We start from the raw sequence: 19,798 nt of genomic DNA on the forward strand, positions 1-19,798 counted from the left end.
GATGGTGTGGGAAGCTTTTGTGAGGCAAATGTGACTGGAAGTTTTGACTAGTTTTGATATTATGTAAACAGAAAATCCTCCATTCATTTTAGCTGATAACATACAAGGATTAGAAACCAGACTTTTAGGAGGATTACTCAGCACTATCGGACAGAGAATAAATCAGTAGACTGTATAAAAATGTAGCAACATCTCTTTCAGGATCTCAAAGGCACAAGCTGAAAAGGCATAGATCAAAGAAACGATCTGTGGCAATAATATGCAGAAATCTGAAACCATCCACTCAGTGGGAAACAGCAAAGTAGACAGGGCCTGGGATGTAGCACGAGATGAAATTCAAATCCAAAGGGACTATTATGGCAGCATACCGAGTGCTGGAGATGTCACAAATGCAGCACTGGATGCAATTATCTGCACCATCTACACTTCACATCTTCCTGGAAAAATGTCAAAGAATTGGAAAACAGACAAAAGACAATATCAAAAACAATAAGAACACATACAATGGGAAATGAGAGGTCAGAACAAGATTTGTATTAATTACAAAGCCCTTGATTTTCTGTATTCTAAAGTCAAAGAAAATATGCAGGAGAATACCTCAAAGGCATCTGCACAAGCCCTAGGACCTCAAATAAAAGCAATTAAAGCTAAGGAAGGACCAGACAGTGCTGGAAGAATTCCTTTAAACTTCTTGTGTGGAATGCCGATGAAAGATTATATGGGAAGATCCAAGTATTAAACAGATTCATAACTAGGCAAACACTCAGAAAAGTGTCAGCAAAAGAAAATTTGATTCAAAGCACCTGACAGACCACCAAGGGCTACGGGCTACTCCACAACTAATGAGATCCCTGTATAGCACATTAACAGTTTTCAAAGACAACAACATGATGGATGATTTCAAACAGATATCCCCACAGTCATCACACTTGAATAAAAAGCAGTTTTAAATATTTGATGGGCTGGCATAGACAGCTGGCCTGTAACTTAGCCCAGAGCACCTACAGAAAACTCAGATGTGCAAAACCTAGGAGTGTAAACCTAAGTTCTATGAAACTCAAGGAAGAATCAGATCAGAAATAACCCTGAGAAGTAACCACTTAGTTTGTTTATCAGGTTTCATGAGATAAACCAAGTTACCTGTCCTGCTTATACGCAATTTACCTTTTAGAAAGCAACAGCTTAAATAAAAAATAGGCTTTACTGCAATTTTGGTTGCCATATATCATAGCTGCTGTACTCACTATTTTTCTGTAATCATTACCTCCTTTAATAATGGAATTTTTTCATAGGGTCTCTGCGATAAGTGATGTTAGAAACCTTACAGCTATAATAAAGGAAAGATGGGAATCAAAGACACTAATTCACTTCAAAGGAGACAAGGCTGAGAAATCTCAAATATGACTGCCCATTAACTTATCGCAACTGCACCCTACTTTTAAAAAATGTGTCAGCTGAAGTAAGTGCTAGACTACTCTTATATTTCAAATTGTTAGATACATAAACAAAAATAAACTTGGCTACTCTGCACTTCCCTGCAAGGAGAAAATGTCACAGTCTCAGAAAATATCATTTAGTGGAATGGAAGCCTACACTTCCAGAGCTCTCTGCAACCAGGCAGTCAGTGAGCAGCAAGGGACAAAGGATCAGTCTTTGCACCTCAAGAGTCTCCATTGTAATGGGTAGGCAAAGCTTCAAAAAGATAAAAGAGAATAAGGCACAGATGCTATGAACACCAGTGAACTTTTATGACAGGTCACTACAGATTGTGAAACAAATTATCAGAGATCTGATAGCAGGGGATGCTTCCTAGAAATTAAAAAGAGGAAAAATTGAGAGCACGAAAAATGAAAAAGTAATGCAAGGACCTGAAACACCCTTCAGAGAAAGCCAGTCTCCACAGATTTAATCAACATGATGGAAAGGGAAACTGAATGACTTTTACTTTTCTACGCTGGCTAGAATATGACTCGCCTGCTAAGATTCTTTGACAACTGATTTCTTGCCCTTGTTTCAGTCATATTTGCATCATTTCTGCTGACATCCCTGTGCAAAATTGAAATCACCAAGATACTTTGATCAGGTGACATTAAACATTGGAGAAACATAAAATGCATTTAGCAATTTGACAAAAAAAAAACCTTTCAAGTGCCCAGACTAGGCTGTTTTCCCTATTTTGCTTGCAAGGCCTGTTACAGCAGATGTTTTCAAAGCCTGCCCACAGAAACAGTCATAAGAGATGACTTCTTACAACTCTTGCCATGGAGCTAAGTGGTTATAGCATTCCTGCCGGGGATCCATCCTTAGCAGTGGGTATCCATCCCTGCCACTCACTCTTTTGAAGGAGTGTAGTTAAACTTGTAACTCATGAGCAAGGACAGGCATTTATTTGCCTGATCTCTCTTACACATTTACCTATGACAACATGGCATGTATATCAAAACTACCTTTAAATGAGCAGCAGTGGCTATCCATCTGCTGCAGCACTGAGCTTGGTGCAAACGGCCCAAGAAGCGGCCAACTGATGTGTCCATGCTGCTTTGGCTATTTTACCTTCACTGGAGCTGTTCAAGTTAAAACTCACACAGATATGCCCACACTACAAGCCAGCTACATCAACAGTTGCATGAAAGTCAAAAGAAAAGCTTACCCTGCATTCATATAGCCTCACTGATTTCAATTAACAAGTATGTTTAAGGGCCTGTTCACAATTTCTGTTGAAAAGTACTGATTGGATACTGACCACCAGTTCTGACATGTTCTTAAAAAAACATGAAACATAAGAGTTACATGAAGAATGTATAATATTTTGCTTTGATTCCAAATCTTTTATGCAAGAATAGTCAAAGTACACTGCAGCACATTCACATGACAAATCTCTTCTTTGAAATAAGCCAGTGTACACATTAACCCCAAGGTCACAGGTTAACTGAGCACTCAAGTTCGCCTTTCTCTTGCTGAAAATTCAGCTAGACTGTCTTGTGTAGCAATGTTCTTGGATTAAGACAAATAAAGCCACGATAAATCTCCAAAGGTTTAAGAACACTCCAAAGAGACAATTTTTCACATCAAACTGTCAGGAGAGACCACTGCACGATAAACAGAAACAGATACAGTCCGACTGCCATTGGGCAGTGACAAACACTAATCCAGTGTATGAGAACTGACACTGCACTCTGCGCCTACAAACTAGAGCTCTCCTCCTGGGATAACGAACTTAAGTATTTTCTGGGCTTGCATGAAAATTTCAAGGCAGATTTATGAATTATCTGAGGAACAGCCAATTCAAGCATCCTCAAGAAGTGCTTCCTCAAAGAGGTATTTTCGAAGGAGGCCACATATCAAAGGCTATCCAAAGACATCAGCTTAACTTATGGCTGGTACCTCTCAGAGCTGCTGGAAAGTCTGCTCTTTACTACAGAATAATGTGACGGTTTATGTCATCTGCTGCCTAAACACGAGCCATCACCCTGAGAAACAGGACTGGAAAGGCTATGTTCTCACCCCATCCTATCTCCTTCTCCTAGGCCAGGGTAAACCAAGTCTACCATTTCTCATCTCTCAGCAGAACACAGCATTTCTCACTGCTTGCTTTGGAAAACCAAAGAAGGGATTAATCCGCCTTCCAGCAGGAAGAGCTCAGTCCTGGGCAGCAGCGATCCCTGATGGCCCCCTGCAACACAGCCATTCTGTCCTGCCAGCCCTGTGCTGAGCATTGTCCATCAGCGTCCACAGCAGCCAGAGACAGTCCCGGAGCAGCCAAAACCAGGAGGTTTCCATGCCTGTGTGCCCCTGCACTTCTGCGGAAACGTTTCCTCTCTGTCAGAGGCTGCTGTGTAGCAAACAGCTCCTCTTCCTTGGCCTCCTCCTACAACCTTAAACTAGCCCTCAAGGGACATGATTGCCTAATCTGTCTCAATTCCCTACCAGCAATTTAGAGAGTAGTTTGAAAAATGGTTGACCCTTACCAGTTTCCAATGAATCGGGGATCACTCTGGTCAATATAAACAGTTGTCCTCGGATCAACATAGAAACCAATAAGAAGTCCTCCCAGTAAGTATCCAGCTGCAGGACCGAGTGCTCCCATTACATACATGATGGCTGAGAAAATAAAAGGTCAGAGACATACGTCAATAAAATGTTTCATTAGTTATTTGCCTGTAGAATTCAAAAGTAAAAGATGCCTCTTAAAGCAGGAAGTTTCAAGCCCCAAAACCTTCAAAGCCATTTTTTGCAACCTTCAAAGGCAGCAACTTCTGCATAAGTAATATATTGATAGGAAAATTACTGCTTTCTGTATGTTTTCAGTCAAATCACAGATAGAAGTATATACTATGGTGGTATTCTGGATGGAAGCTGTACTTGACTTTGCCAGTATTTTTCGTATTTGGCAACATTTCCTTTGAATCAAAACAAAATTCAATACATAAATAGAAAAAAATATGAATGGTAAGCAAACAGAAAAGCAAAGGGTAAAACATGTAAGACACCAAACTGCAACATTGCAGCTTAGTTACCATCAGACTAATACTGGATTTAAAAGAACCAAAGTTTAGAAATCTAATATTCCTATTTTAGAGACTGACAGAATTACATTTTTATCTGTGTAGCTATGGACTTGCCCCTATTTTACATACTGATACAAGCAGACCATACGTACTGTATTTCCTGTGAGACTTCTGCCTTGTTCAGAACATTTTATCTTTTAAATTTCCTAATTTAAAAAGTGATTAAAAGTTTCTTGTGTGCAACCATACCAGCACATATTTTACATCATCACCACAGTCTCAACATCTGATAACAGCAAAACCCTTATCACTTGGAATAACAGAGTAGAAGATATCAACAGAAGGCTCCTATCTGCTGTGTCTTCTACAAAATACTCTTCAGAGTACACCCTTTAGTCCTGGTCCTTCAGCCATTTGCACCAGGTCATGTTGGGAAGCATCGCAGCTCCCATTTGACTTGCATGCCAGTGCTGCCAGGAGCAAGGGAGACAGAGGCGAGAAAAGACTACATCTCAGCATGGGCCCAAGATGCAGCTGGACCTAGGACCCAGGAAACCTCTCTGCATATTCTAGTAGCGGGATAGTTGTGAGACATCAGTAGGGGCAGACAAAAACGCCTGGTCTGTTTGCTGCCAAGAACTGAGTGCTGAGATTTAGGAATCTTGGTCTCATTTCCAGGTTTCGAAAGGTGGATAATTTAAAGGCTGCCATTTGTCTTGCCTTTAAATCTCACCAGTTCTACACCTTTCCTTTCCTACTTCTGCAAATACCAAATCAATTTTTGAACTAAGCCAAGGTCAGTTAAGAACCTTAAATTCAAACACCTTTTACAAGATCCATACAATCTTGACCACACCATCAAGACCATAGCCATCTTCCAAAATTTGTTCTTTTATTCCCCTACTCCATCTCTTTCCTTCCTCGATGCATCCTGCAGTACTCAACTCTTCTAAGATGCTTCTGCCCTGCCTCCCATTCCGTCTGGGTGTAAGTACAAGAGGCAGGAGGGGCAGGAAGGGATGGTCTGTGCTGTCCACTCATCTGTCTGGTACCACCAAACCCCAGGCTCCAGCAGCACAACACCACTTGCTCAGCTGCTGCAGACCCACTATGTAGCACACGGGAAAACAACTGATTCTCTAACTCTCTGAAAACACCATCTTCACTGCAAAATCTCTATCTCCACATGGTTTTTGTGGACCAGTCACTCTGTGGCTGTATGCAGAGTCCATCGTGTTTGGTTCCACTCTGCGTCCTAGACCGCAGCAGCTGAGGAAGCATAACTGTATTGTTAGAGCTTAGGTTTCTGCATTCAGTGTAGTAAATTATATCTCATGGATAAAATAAGCAAAAAGAAATCACTAAATCAGCCTGATTAATCCAAAATAACTTAAACATTTTCATATTATGTTACGAAAGAAGATAAGAAGGACCACATTCTCATGAGTAAAAAGGAGCTGCTGAGAGCTATATTGCAGGGGAAAAATAATCACAGAAGCTACCACAAAAGGTAAACTGCTTATAGTAAAAAATGCTTCCAGATTACAAATTGATTAAATAGATTTATCACTTCTTAAACACATTTTCAGTTTTTATGAAACTGCAGTTTCAAATAATTAGATTTTGCTGAAGTCCTTTTTGCATAATGGTTTCCAAAACTGTATTCACTATTTAAATTTATTCTAGCCATGTTCTTTTCTGGATTGATTGTAAACAATTCTCTGTATGCCTAAAATGCTCCACCAGACATTGTAACATTGCTCCTTAGCAGTAAGTGGTTAGATAAACCCCACGGTAACTGTTATTTTCAAAATCCGTATCATGAGGAGGGGAAAAAAAAAATCTCCATCCACCAAAATAAATTTTGTTCAATTAACGTTTGCTTGGAAAATTGATTCACACAACTACAGCAAACTCAGGTCTCAAAAAAGTTTACAGAGGAAACACAAAGGGAATAAAAGACTGACCTAATCCATTCATCTCAGTATTCAGAAAAAATACTTATGCCCTATTTATTCAGTTCCACCACTGAACCAGGCAAAACACAGCAACTGCTTAGGCTTACAAGCACTACCCAGATGGTGTGTTTTGTACACCTGGTAACTTCAGAAGTCTTACTTCATCAGCAGAAATACCGTACTGTATAAAAATAACAGTGTACACTGTGCTCCATTACAGAAGGGAGTGCTGTCAACAATTTCAGAAATACTTTAAAATTACTGTATGTTGTTCAGGCTTCAAGACTTTTTTTTTAATATAACTTACTGGCAACATGCAACTTCCAGGATCTTTCAGAAAACAGAAAGTGCCTGGTCTAGGGCAGGAAGAAACCTGTGAGCACACAAGTTCCACAACTGCCATTTTAAGACACTTTGCAGCATCTTCCTCAGCATCTAGTCATGGCCACCATCGGAAACTGGACACCAAGCGCAATAAACTGATTTGGACTTCTAAATACGACTAAAGATAGAGCACGGCAAGTAGAAGATTTTGATATTTCAAAAACAGGTACTTGAAAAAATCTGCCCCAAACCTCCAAAGCTTGCTGTGGAAGTGAAGTGAGAGCCACCTCCAAGAGTCACCCTGGCAGGGTGGTCCAGGGTCCTGGACCACTGAAATTCTGGCCACAGCCCTCACAGCTATGCACCTTAATGTCCAGGAATAAAGAGGTTCCTGATTCTCAAACAGGCTACCACAATTACTGGATGATATGGAAAGGAAATTAATCTGGAAACGGATTCAGTCAGGACATCATCAAAGCCGAACTCACTTCACAAACAAAAAATCCTGTGGAGGACTCTTCCATAACTTTTTCCACTTCAATCACTAGAAGGTCTCCAGATTCTGGACAAAAATGGTTCTGAAACATGTAGATGATGTATAAGCATCTTCCTTTCAGCCTCCTACCTGGCATTTCTGCTAGCTCTTTCTGGTCCTCCCTCTTAGGGCCATGATCCGGGATCTTGATTTAGGGAGCTGCACCAATTCAACAGCTCAGAAGTTTCAACAACATAATGAACCAACATTTTTATCAGGGGGTATGCTAGAGGACTATGATGCAGAGGAAGGCCACATGGTATCCTGATGATTTTTTAAATTGCACTTAAGGAAATCCAGGATTTGTCTTTTAACCTCCTAGCCATAATCTTGACTGGTGCTTAGATTTGCAAGTTGCCTTCAAATTTCTTAAGAATATATATAAAATATATGTATATAATAGCAATAATATCTCATTTCCCATGATAGAAATGATGTACATATTACAAGGTATAGCTCTACTCCAAACAATAAATCATCTTCAAAAAATAAAATGAGGAAACTCTTGTTAATATAGACATATGGGCTACAACATTCATCTGATTCTCTTCTGATTGGTTTTCACTGAAATGAAAAATCGTACCTCTTAGAGTTGCTGCATTAGCCATGCATGTTCAATGCGGGCAAGTCACTGAATACACTTCTCTGGAAACACGGGTCTCTCTAGGAAAGAGCATCTGCAGGTCATCCACGCCTAGCTGAATTACAGCCATCTGAGAGCTACTTATGACATTCAACACAACCAGTTCAGGCTACACCTTGCAAAAGTTTGTTCCCCAGAAGCCTGTGGTAGCTTGCTGCTTCTGTGATGTAGGATCTTAAATCTTCAAACCAAAGCACAGGTGAGTCTGCCAAAATTACACAGTATTTAAACAAGACAATGTCAAAGACCACAGAGCTTGTGAATTCTTCCTTTTCTCTGAAGAATTCAGTGTTGTGGGGAGGAGTTTGCATTATCTCTTCCGTTGGGTGCGCCTTCTCTTCACTGGCAAGGGACAGCCCTTCCCAGCCCACCCAAACCTGTTTTTTCAGATCATAGCTCTACCCCTGAGACAGACTGTCGAAAAGTAAAAATATCCTGGTTCAGACACAGTTAAGTGTCCATGTGCCCCCATGACACACAGACATGGTTATTTTAATTCCTTTGAAGTTTTGTACCCGGGAAGCTTCTCTGCATCACTGAGTATGCCCTCAGCGCGGCATATTTTCTCAGGCACAACACCTTCCTAGCAAGGCTGCCTAGTTTCAAAACTGCAGCTGCCTATGGCTGGCCAGGCTGAGCCACAAATGTCCATCACAGCGAAGATGTTGACTGGGAGAGAGTCAAAGCAACAGTAATTGAATTACACATGGAATTTACCTACCGAAGTGAAAAAACATTAAGCAATATCACTCTTCTTCACTGAAAACTTTATCCTGGGACATGTTGCAATGAATCCCGTCATTTCGACAGCATTTGACAAAATGATATAATTGTCTATTGCTTCTATTCATAGTAGATTCTTGTTCAACAGAAGAAAGCTTTACATAGAGCCTATTGCAGCAATGTCTCTATGACTACAATAAGACAAACTGAATCCTCTACAGGTCCGAAAATCCCTGATTTCACATCATCACATGCATGAAATAACTTTTTGCCAAATATTTTTTTTTTAATCTACCCACACTATCAAATATACTGACACAGAGGTCATAAAAATACTTTGAATGTCCTTTTCCTCCTGTAATCACTCCAAATGATAACTTCAATACATTTTGCATATGGGAATATATAACATATGTCCTTAGGGCATCTTCAAATGCATAGAGCATTAACTCTGACTGTGCCTTTTTATATTAGTAATGCTAGTACCAATTAAAGTTGCAAGCACCATATTGTGCCTCAATGAACAGAAAGTACATAATATTAGTGGGCTACTAACAGGCTGTCTGACTTCTGGGTTCTAAAAAATCCACTTTGGTTTAAAAAGTTAAAAAAAAAAAAAGGCATTGCTTAGTCCCTCTCATCTCTGTATGCACACGCATGTCACCACACACAGTTTATCACTGGATGAGGAGGAACATTTCTGAAAGACACCATTGTTCAAATCTTGGCAGCATGTCACTGTAGTACAACTGTTCATTTCATACATGTGTAAGGCAAGCAGAATGTGACCTTTATTCTATTTTCAATGAAAGTTTAGAATTTGCAAAAAGCTAAACTGTGTATTCTGGAGGTGTATATATGTGTGTATATATATATACACATATATATATATACATATATATGCATGTTTTTTCCTGTCAGAATAGTATGGCAATTTTAGTAGATTTTGCAGACTACTTTTTAGTGACATAGAACTATAATGATTTTATATCTGTAGATTTCAAACTTTTAATAAAAAAAAATCTGTCATTAGCATGAGGGTTTTGATTGGGAAACAGAGACACATAAGATAAAATGAATCCCCCACAGTCACGCAGCAGAGTGGAAAGTCCAGGAGTACAATTTACTTGATCGATGCAATAACTCAGCATCCTACCTGCTGAACAACACTCATCCTGAAAGAACAGCACGAAGGTGAATAAAGAAAAGAACAAAAAAGAAAACACTCATGTGAATTTGCAGTAAACGTTTTGTGCTGCAGGTTACCTGAGGAATAAGCTTTAACAGACATGGCAAGATGAACATTATATAATTCTGACTGTGTTTTTATGTGTCAGAAGATTTAGGGGGCTACAGAAAAAAAAAAAATACAGCCACAGGGGTTACTGCCTGGGATTTTGTAAGCAGAAGCACCACCACGCTATGGCAGCACAGCAACCTCTCTAGTCCTACTGCAGCACATTTCCTTGGAAAGCTGAGCTATACTATCACTGCAGAATAAGCAGCGGGATATTTCTCTAGGGTACAGGGCAAGTTTTGATTTCCCCACAGAACAAAGCTGACAGGCAGAAGTTTCAATGAGGAACATGTCTCAGCTCTCCCTTATTCCCCTCATGTCCCAGCACTGTGATGGGGTGACACAGAACAAGCATACGGCAGCTTCCAAAGAAACACGGCTCCCATTCATAAAGGCATACTTACCTCACCCTGTCTAAATCCACCCACACAGAAGCTACCCCAAAATACATAAGGTTTAACCATTCTTCTGAGCCTGAGGACACAAAACTGAGCAGAGTTGTGAGCCAGGCAGACTTCTCAAAAGCTTTTAAGTCAGGAAATCAGTTCACTTCCTTCTTTTCTTCATGAACACACAACCAAGCCTATCTATACATGCTTTAGGATTCTTTCTTTAATGTGGTTATGTGCTCAGGAAAAAACAATGCTTTGAGCATTATTGCAGTTCAGGTAACAATGTACAGCTCAAATCTTTAAATCATTTCCTTTCAAAATGTGTTAGCGTTACTGTGACTTTAGAAGTCTCTCAGATCCAGTGCTCCACTCTTAACAGTAAATAGAGCAGCAAAACCACTCCAGAAGCCTCCCTTCATCTTCATAAAGAATATGTTTGTCACTGTTTTCACATGCAGATTCTACAGATCCAGGAGACAAATTTATAGAGAAGCATAACCAAAGCATAATTTTACATGTTTACCATGCAAATGGTCCAGCTTACCGCTCCATTAAAAAATGCTGAAAGTTAAATTCAACACAAATATGTCCAGTGACTTGCCAATGCCAGATAAAAACCACTACATTTTTACTTTTCTCTTATAGATTACTAAGATATAATTTGTATCAAAACAGGTACCATTCCCTGTCTTAAACAGCTAAACTGCTTTATGCTTTGTATTCTCCATTTGTGGTCATATTCTGAAACATTACAATCATTTTCACAGAATCTAATTCTAACACCACAAAAAATCAGGAAAATAAGACCAAACAAAACAAGCTAAAATAGGCTGCCTGTCCCAAAGTGCACCTTTCATATATACTGTCACTGCAATACTGCTCCAAGTCACTTGCTATGCTGTGGAGCCACAGTGACTTCAAAGCAATTAATCTTAAAACAAAATTTCACAGTCTCAGTACTTGTCTTTAGGTTACATTTTCAACATGTGTGTGCATGCAATCCAAAATCTGAAAACACTGAAAATATCAAAGAAGAAAGGCTTGCACTTGCACCATGTTATTTCAGCCCTAGAGATACTCAGCTTAAGAAAAGATTGCCCCAAGAAAAACTACTCCAGTGGTTAAAATTGAGTCCTCATTTCTTTATCCCTAAAATCTAAGAACTGTGGAAGTAGAAATCCAAGGAGCAACTCGAGACTGTCTCATTCTTTAGAGACAATGGTTCCATTTGGAAACACAAATATTATTTCTTCTTTTTCTTCAAAATCAGTTTTCTCTCTTTTTATATTCACCTACAAATAAACATTTGCTGATAATATTACCAAGCATGCCTCTGGTTAGTAAGTAAACATGAAAAAGACACATCTGCTGTAAGGGTTTAGTGAAAACAGCTGCAATTTCTGAGTGCAGTTTCCATATCAGTGTGGTTAACTGAATTTAGACACTATGCATGAGGAAATTCTTAGACTGGATAGTTAAGCGAATCAGGCTTTATCAGCTTTATCAGTCCGTAAACCAATTCGAAGGCAAGAACCTTCTGGTGACAGTATTCCAAAAACACATACAGCTGCCCTCTCTGACTTGAAGCATATGGAAAGTCCCCTCTGATACGAGTGCTTTGTGTGACCAAAGATAAGCTTGTCTATACTTGCATGATCAGAACCTAAACTGAAAACAAAGATACTCTGACATTCTTTCCATGAACTAAGGGGCATTGCTACCCTAAAGAAAGATTCGTTTAAAAAACAGAATGAATTGTCAACAACTACATAAATCAAACTGTCTTTCCTAAACCTCTGAGGTGTTTTTCCACATGGAGGGAATTTTGATATGGAAACACGTTTTTTATTGAAATTTAGCTCTCAGACAGATGCACATGCTACTTGTACTGAACAGGATGAGAATGTCCAAAGATGCACCAAAAGGCAAAATGTTGCTCTTGGCTGTTATTTTCTGGAAACCAGTTCTCAAAAATCTCCACATCTTACCTTCAAGTTTTTCAAGTCTCAGTCAGTACATTGCACTATATACGTAAGACAACGTATGTCAGGAAGGTCAGTGAGTTTCCAAACTCTAACTTTTCAAAAAAGTGTGTTTCTCCAATATGTTTTCTTCTGCAAATACCCTTAAATAATGGTACTAGGCAGAGACATTGAGCCTTCATGTAAATACCTACTGAGTGACTTCTCAGTCCCTTCTGTATTCTTGATCTATCAGCATCCCAAAGTTACCTTCAAAGGAATGTCATAAATGTAATGTTCATTTCCATACAGAAAATTATCTACCGTATATAATCAGTAACCCAAATCCTCAGCAAACTATTATTCCAAATTATTTTAAAAGCCTTAACATCCAAAATCCAATAAATAACTTGTTAGAGAATTTCATTGTCTTATTTCCCATTCATTTAAACGCTAAAAGCTAAGTCCACAGCAGTGAGATCATCACGCACACTAGTAGGATCCTTTAAGTTAGTGGGGCTAGTCTCAGGAGGCAGGTAGGATTTGGTACTTCTGTCCTACTACTCAGTGACGTTGCTAATAAGAGGACATTGAAGCTGGTGGCTGTCTTTAAGAGATACTGGAGCACCCTTTGACTCATAGTCATTCTTTCCATTAAGTCATGTCAAATGGGAATATCTCATCTCTGCCTTTTAATTGCTTGGCTGTGGGGTTTTTTAATGGTTTGCCAGTTGAGGTTACATATACACATCTAATTTTCATTAGGGACTATACCGAGGCATGTGCTTACAGAGTCTGTTGATCTCGGCTTCTTAAAACTGATTTTCATTTCTTTAGTATTACTTCTAACGAAACTGGAGTAAGACTGGGTTGTTCATTTGCATCTCAACCCCTTTACTTTAGGTTATCATAACTGAAAAATATCATACTGTGAAAGCTGAGATTTGGCCTGTAACCAGACCTCACCAGGTAGATCACTAATCAAATGTAAGAAAGAGACTGAAGTATTTTTAAATTCTGTGGTTTTAAAATTGCAGTTGAGAAAGCCCAAGTCCACAGCTACAAGACGAGCCAGAACCTAGCCCAGCAGAGTGTTTCAGAATAGTTTTATATCACGTTTAGGCCGTGTAACAGTGTAAGCATATAGGAATATATTGTTCGGGTTCTCTTGTTTCTTTTTGCTGGGAGAATGTACTTACTCCCAGATGAAGATATTTCAAGCACAGGACCAGATTTTAGAGTATGCCATTACACACCACAGGAAGAACCAAGAATAAATACCAGTTTCTTAGCAATGTCTATGTACATTAAATATCTAATGTCTATGGATCTGGGCTTTACTGGTTATTGCACACAAACTGGGCAACAACACACATACATATCCAATTTTCACAGGGTGGCTTGACATATGTTTTGTATACTTCCATCCTTATCCAAAACCATACTGTTGTGCCAAAGAAGGAAACTGCGAGAAAGAAACAGAGACAGACCAAATATCCACTGAAAGGGAAGGTTAGGTACCGATAGTCAAATAATTTTTATATATATATAATTTTTCTTTTGTCCCACCAGCAATACAATGGAACAAAGACGTAAAGGGAGAAATTATTTCAATCATGTTCTCTCAGAATTAATTTCCTTTCATAAACTGGTTTCTGCCTAGGGGGCACAGGATAATTATTGAAAATGTTGGTGATTGGTTTTCCTTTGACTACCTCTCAGTAACAGATTGTGAAGAAGGGCAAGGCAAATAACATTTCTTCTTGTTTTCTTTGTAAATTGTACTTATATTTTCATCTTTCAACCGAAACAACAGGAATTACAGTTCATTACTCATATCTGACTGAAAATCTGCCTGTAAGCAAAAGCACATTATTCCAGTAATTTGCAGATGACCCTGTAAGTTATAATAACATTTATTGTGTTGATAAATAAATTGTTTTTCTACATTCAAAAAGGTTGAAAGCTGCAATAGCCTGAATAAAGAAGATATTCAATAACAATTGGTAAAGTGAAATGGAGAGCCATATACCCGTGTATGAAACCATATTAAAAATATTATTACAGGTCAAAGAGTCTGAAAATCATTTCCATCCATGTGTAATAATTATAAATTGTGGAGGCTATTTATTTTGGCCACGGGACAATGAAAACATTTTATGAAAATCCCCAAAGTTTCAAAATTGTTTGGGCACTTTCAGAAAATGGGAATTATGCTGAAATATATGTTTTTAGGAAAACAAACAAACAAACAAACCCCCAACAAAACAAAAAACAAACACCACCTTGAGCCTTGGGTATTGGATAGGGGCTTCTCCTTCTCTGTGTCTCCATAGAGGGATGGTAAGATGTGAGAGTTCATTCAACCCCATGTTCTGCTTGGAGACAGCAAAGTTTTTCACTGTAGCACCAAAAATAATTTCTTCACCATCCAAGCACAGCCTCCTTATCAACAACAAATGGACGATGAAAACGACAGGCTTCCCCTGTCTTCTCCATCACTGCCCACAATAAAAAGCTTTTGGTTTTGATGCAACAGCAGAATGTTCTTAATGGCTCTAGTAACAACTTCTAATAGAATTAGAGCAGAAGTAAAACCACCTAGAAGGAAATGCTGCTTAGTCAGACAGCCAGATCTAGGTAGCCAGGTCTTAGATGTTAGATCAGTATTATCTAAATAATAGGTCTTGCCAGGAACTCAGGCTACAGCAAGCCTGACGATGGACCATATGGCCTGAGTAACAGCAAAGCAGAAGAAACTTCTGTATATCCCTGAGCTTATTGCCCCTGACTTGCGTCCACTGAATAGAACTATAAGAGTCCTGGGACTAATACCTTGAATTAAAGAAGAATCGCTATAGCTAGACTTGTGACACAAATATAAGCAGTTCCATCCCAGTCAACTACCGATATCAAAGACCTATGTCAAAAGCCTGTGACCGAGCTTTGGCCAGTGAAAAAACACCACTCTCACACCTCTACTTACTGAACAACCTCAGGAAATAACCCTGAGTTAGGGAAAGGGTTGTCTTCACCCTTGTGTAGCCACCCCAGCCTAAGGAGAAATGCCAGCAAGAAATGCCCCAGCACCTCCTTCCTTCCCCATAGTTAAGGAGCTCATGGGTGCCCCATGGAGAAACAAACTGTTCCCAAAACACTCTGACACTCTTGACACAGTCCCATGAAAGAGGACACGGAAGCACAGAGCTGCTGCTGTTGATCCCTGAAAAGGCCCTGCTAAACCCGATAGATCAAGAGATGTGAATTCCCAGAGATATACAAAACATTTACAGAAAAAGAAACGGGAATCTCAGAGAATCACAGAAAAAAGAGGAGAATACAGTTTTGTAGGAAACCAAAATAAAAGGAAATTCATTCCTGGTTTTGCTTAGGACAGTAAACCAACACAAACACCATTTATTAGTAACAAGCTGATTCTATAAATACGTATGATTGGTTAGCCAGTTTTAGTTAGGGTCCTGAAAGAAAGGGACCTCTGTCTCACACGAAAAAAAAGTAGACATTGGCATGCAAAGTCAATAAACAAATGAAAAATCGTGGAAATATTTTAGTTGGACATTACTAACCATGTGGTTTATATGTTTTGGTTTGCTTTTTTTCTATTTGTCAGGTAAAATAACCCATTTTTTTAAATGCTAACCTGTATTCCTACATAAAGGTCAAAAGAATAAAATGTAATTTAAATATTTCAACCTTATCAAAAGTAAATCATTTTTATACATGAAATAAATATTAAATATATTCAATAGATTCCAAAAATCAGATTTAACTGAGTCTTAATTTGCCAGAGCAAAATCATCAGAATATCTTTATCAGTGCTACTAAATGGTAGTTTAAACACCAAGCGTCACACTGAAAAAGTAATTACTCTTACAAAAGGTTCTCATTAATGGTAATATTATAATTACATTTGTCTTCCTTTTTAAGATATAAATTGCCACTGTGATTTAGGGCTCCGTTTGCAGCACATTCCCAGTAAAAGCAAGATATGTTAATATAGAAATATTACTAACTTGCAATGTCAGTATTTCCAACAGAAAATGGTTTACATTATAGCAATCCTTCCAAGATATTTCAAAACACCATGCATGGTTGATTTACAAAAACTGAAAAATTTAAAATTACCTATAGTTACTTTTACTAATTACATACTTTAATTATTCAGCTGACAGGTTTTGGGGAAAATTGGCCAATATCCTTTTATTAGCCTGCAATTTTTTTACATAAAGACTGTTCATTCTGTTTCTTTCTCTCTTGTGTAAGCAGAATGAGACATGACAGCTTTGTTTCTTGACTACTTAGATTCACAGATTATTAAACAGATTGTTATTCCCCAATAGTAAAGATGCTTTCACATTTAGCAGACGGACATGAAAAATGTGGTGGCTAGAGGCTACAAACAAATGAGTTTCAGCCAACTTGAGGCACACTTTTGTAACAGTAACTTTTGTAACAGGGTAATTAACTCTTGGAACAATATTCCTAGGGATACGGCAGACTCTAACGACGAGCGGTTCATTTTAAGCTAAATGGTTTTATATAAATAGAGCTTTGCGTAGGGATAACACTGTAATGAAATCTGAGTCAGCACAGATGTCAGAGTAAATGAACATAACAGTCCTTTCTGGCCCAATAAAGCATAAAATTATACCACGAATTCTCTTTTCGACTCTAATACCGTAGACCTTACAGACACAGTCATCGTCCTTTGCAAAGGATGCCAAGAGACCAGAAACCTCTTCATCTTTCCTTCCTGGCCACAATGATTCAAGACATCTCCGAAGTCCTTACCCAGGCAAGGGAAGGACCAGAGCTGGTCTCATGCCCTTTACACATTCCCCTGGCATATGAGTTGAGCATTCAGCAGAGGTAGCCCCAGAGTGGCCAGCAGCCCTCCAGGCTGTCCTGAGCTACCTCGGAACATCCTGAGCCACCCTGGGACATCCCTCTCTGCCAGGCTGGCTCTGACAATGCTGAAAGCACAAGGACATCCCAGAAAAACAAGAGCTGGTACTGATGCCTGAACACATAGAAACTGCTCAGCCAGGCTGCAGAAATAAGATAGTAAGTACCAATAAAAATAAAATACATTTCATGGTTTTGGTCATGTACATTAAGAAGATTCAACTGGAAGATTACACTTACACACACAATCTGTGAACTAGGACGACCTTAAATCAGGCCTATGTTTGCAAGAAAAATTAAATTTGAACCCTAAATCCCACTGAAATTCATGGAAAGTCAGATCCCTGACTTACTTAGGCTCCTTAGAAATCTTAACCTCAGTTATTAAGTTACTCTGACAGAGAGAAAGAGAAATTGACAAGGAGGTCTTCAAAGAATGATACTGGAGTTGCTTGGAATAACCACGATTGCAAGTGTTACCAGTGGTCTCTGCTGCTGTCAGAGCTTATTCGAGGTTAATGAAAAATCGATCTAGCATCTTTCCACACCAAAGGAGTTTTTTATAACATGTGACAGAAGAGAGATGTCTTCACACACTGCTGGACTCTTAACTACATTTTCAGATTCATACTGATAAATTTGCCAACAAAATGTGTAGAAGCACACACCTCATAGGCAGAGAAAAAGAGTAAAAATATTAATCACCAAAAAACATAAACGTCTAGTACTTCTTCAAAGAGCAAATATGAAGCATTCAACACATTTCTGTATTGCGTTTTATACTTAACTATAATTGTAATTCATTGTACTGATAATTTTAACAAACTATATTGTAATGAGATTAATTTGTGACAGTATAGGCTATAAACTCAGTACAGCACTCACAATTATTATTAAACACATATACTTTGAGATGCAGTGTTAAGTCTCAGTTTCATCTCTTGTGAAACAACTAAAGGTATAATGTGAAAGTCAAAATAATCAAATGTGAGAACACTAGCAACCAAACTCTTAAATTTTCAATCACTGTTTAAATCATACTTACTTCTAATAAACTCAACAAATAAAAATGCAATCTGCAATAAAATATTTGCCCTAAGAACAAAAATCTCTCTGGTTATCACAATCTCTTTAAATAAAACTGTTACGTAAATTATTCATAAGTTAGTATAACATGCTTAGATCCCTATTTCTATCCCATTACACAGATATTTATATTTGATACATTCCTAACCCTAATTTAAATTGCATGTGTATAATAAATATTTTTAAACATCCAAAGATTACAAGTTTACTTCTGCCATCAGTGCTTACACCACACTCAGAGACTACAAACAGCTCAGACAAAATACAAAAAGTTTAAAGTGTCTTTGCAGAACTTATGAGAAATATAGACCTTCATCTGTTGTAAAGTCTTATATAGGTGAAATTCATCAGCTGTTTTATAAAGTATATCATGGTAACATTCATACACAGAATACAGGAATCAACCATTGCACAGTAAATTCAACTTTTAGATACCTCTTCTCATAATTTCCTCCTCTCCTTAATCAAGCAGTTAAATCACCATCTGCTAATTTGTACAACAAACCACTCAGGCAAATGTTTCTTTCAAAACAGACAAATGACTGTAACACAGCATTATGCTTTCCAAACACTAAAACTGTTTGAAAAAACTTGACAACTAAAAGATCAAAACATGGCAATGACAACGCCAACAGAGATATGGCAGCAGAATCAGACACTTATTCTTAGCAAATATAGCTGAATAACCAAACTAAAATGCTACTTCTCAGTTTCACACATGTGAAACAATGTGTAGAAAATCTTAACAGCATGCATCTCCTTTTCCAGAGAAGGAACAATTCAGAGGTACCACCCCAGGCTCTTATCTTTGGGATATTTAGCACATAGCTGATGGACACTGCCTTCCCTAGCAGTTTTTATGAATCCATCCCTTCATTTCAGCTGTACCTTTATAAGTGGGACAGTGGGATTGAGTGCACCCTCAGCAAGTTTGCTGATGACACCAAGCTATGTGGTGGGATGCCCACCCAGAGGGACCCTGACAGGCTCAAGAGCTTGGCGTGTGTGAACCTCATGGAGTTCAACAAGGCCAAGCGCAAGGTCCTGCACATGGGCTGGGGCAATCTCAAGCACAAATACAAGCTGGGCAGAGAATGGATTGAGAGAAGCCCTAAGAAGAAGGACTTGGGGGTGTTAGTTGATGAGAAGCTCAACAATGTGCACTTGCAGCCCACAAAGCCAACCGTGTCTTGGGCTGCTGCAACAAAAGAAGCGTGACCAGCAGGTTGAGGGAGGAGATTCTGCCCCTCCACTCTGCTCTTGTGAGACCCCACATGTAGTACTGTATCCAGCTCTGGGGCCTCCAACATAAGAGGGATGTGGACCTGTTGGAGTGAGTCCAGAGGAGGGCCATGAGGGTGGTCAGAGGGCTGGAGCACCTCTCCCATAAAGACAGGCTGAGTTGTGGTTGTTCAGCCTGGAGAAGAGAAGGCTCCAAGGAGACC

At 38.8% G+C, this 19,798-nt stretch overlaps 1 protein-coding gene across 1 annotated transcript in view; it reads right to left on the reverse strand.

Annotated features, from left to right (window-relative positions):
- The window catches only part of SLCO5A1 (solute carrier organic anion transporter family member 5A1), a 77,817-nt gene that overhangs the window by 39,357 nt on the left and 18,662 nt on the right, over window positions 1-19,798 (reverse strand). The window contains exon 3 of the mRNA XM_065627619.1: window positions 3,969-4,101. Coding sequence (XP_065483691.1) covers window positions 3,969-4,101 — 133 coding nt within the window. The remainder of the gene's footprint in view (window positions 1-3,968; window positions 4,102-19,798) is intronic.

The sequence above is a fragment of the Caloenas nicobarica genome, chromosome 2 (assembly GCF_036013445.1).
Source record: "Caloenas nicobarica isolate bCalNic1 chromosome 2, bCalNic1.hap1, whole genome shotgun sequence".
Classification (NCBI taxonomy): Eukaryota; Metazoa; Chordata; class Aves; order Columbiformes; family Columbidae; genus Caloenas; species Caloenas nicobarica.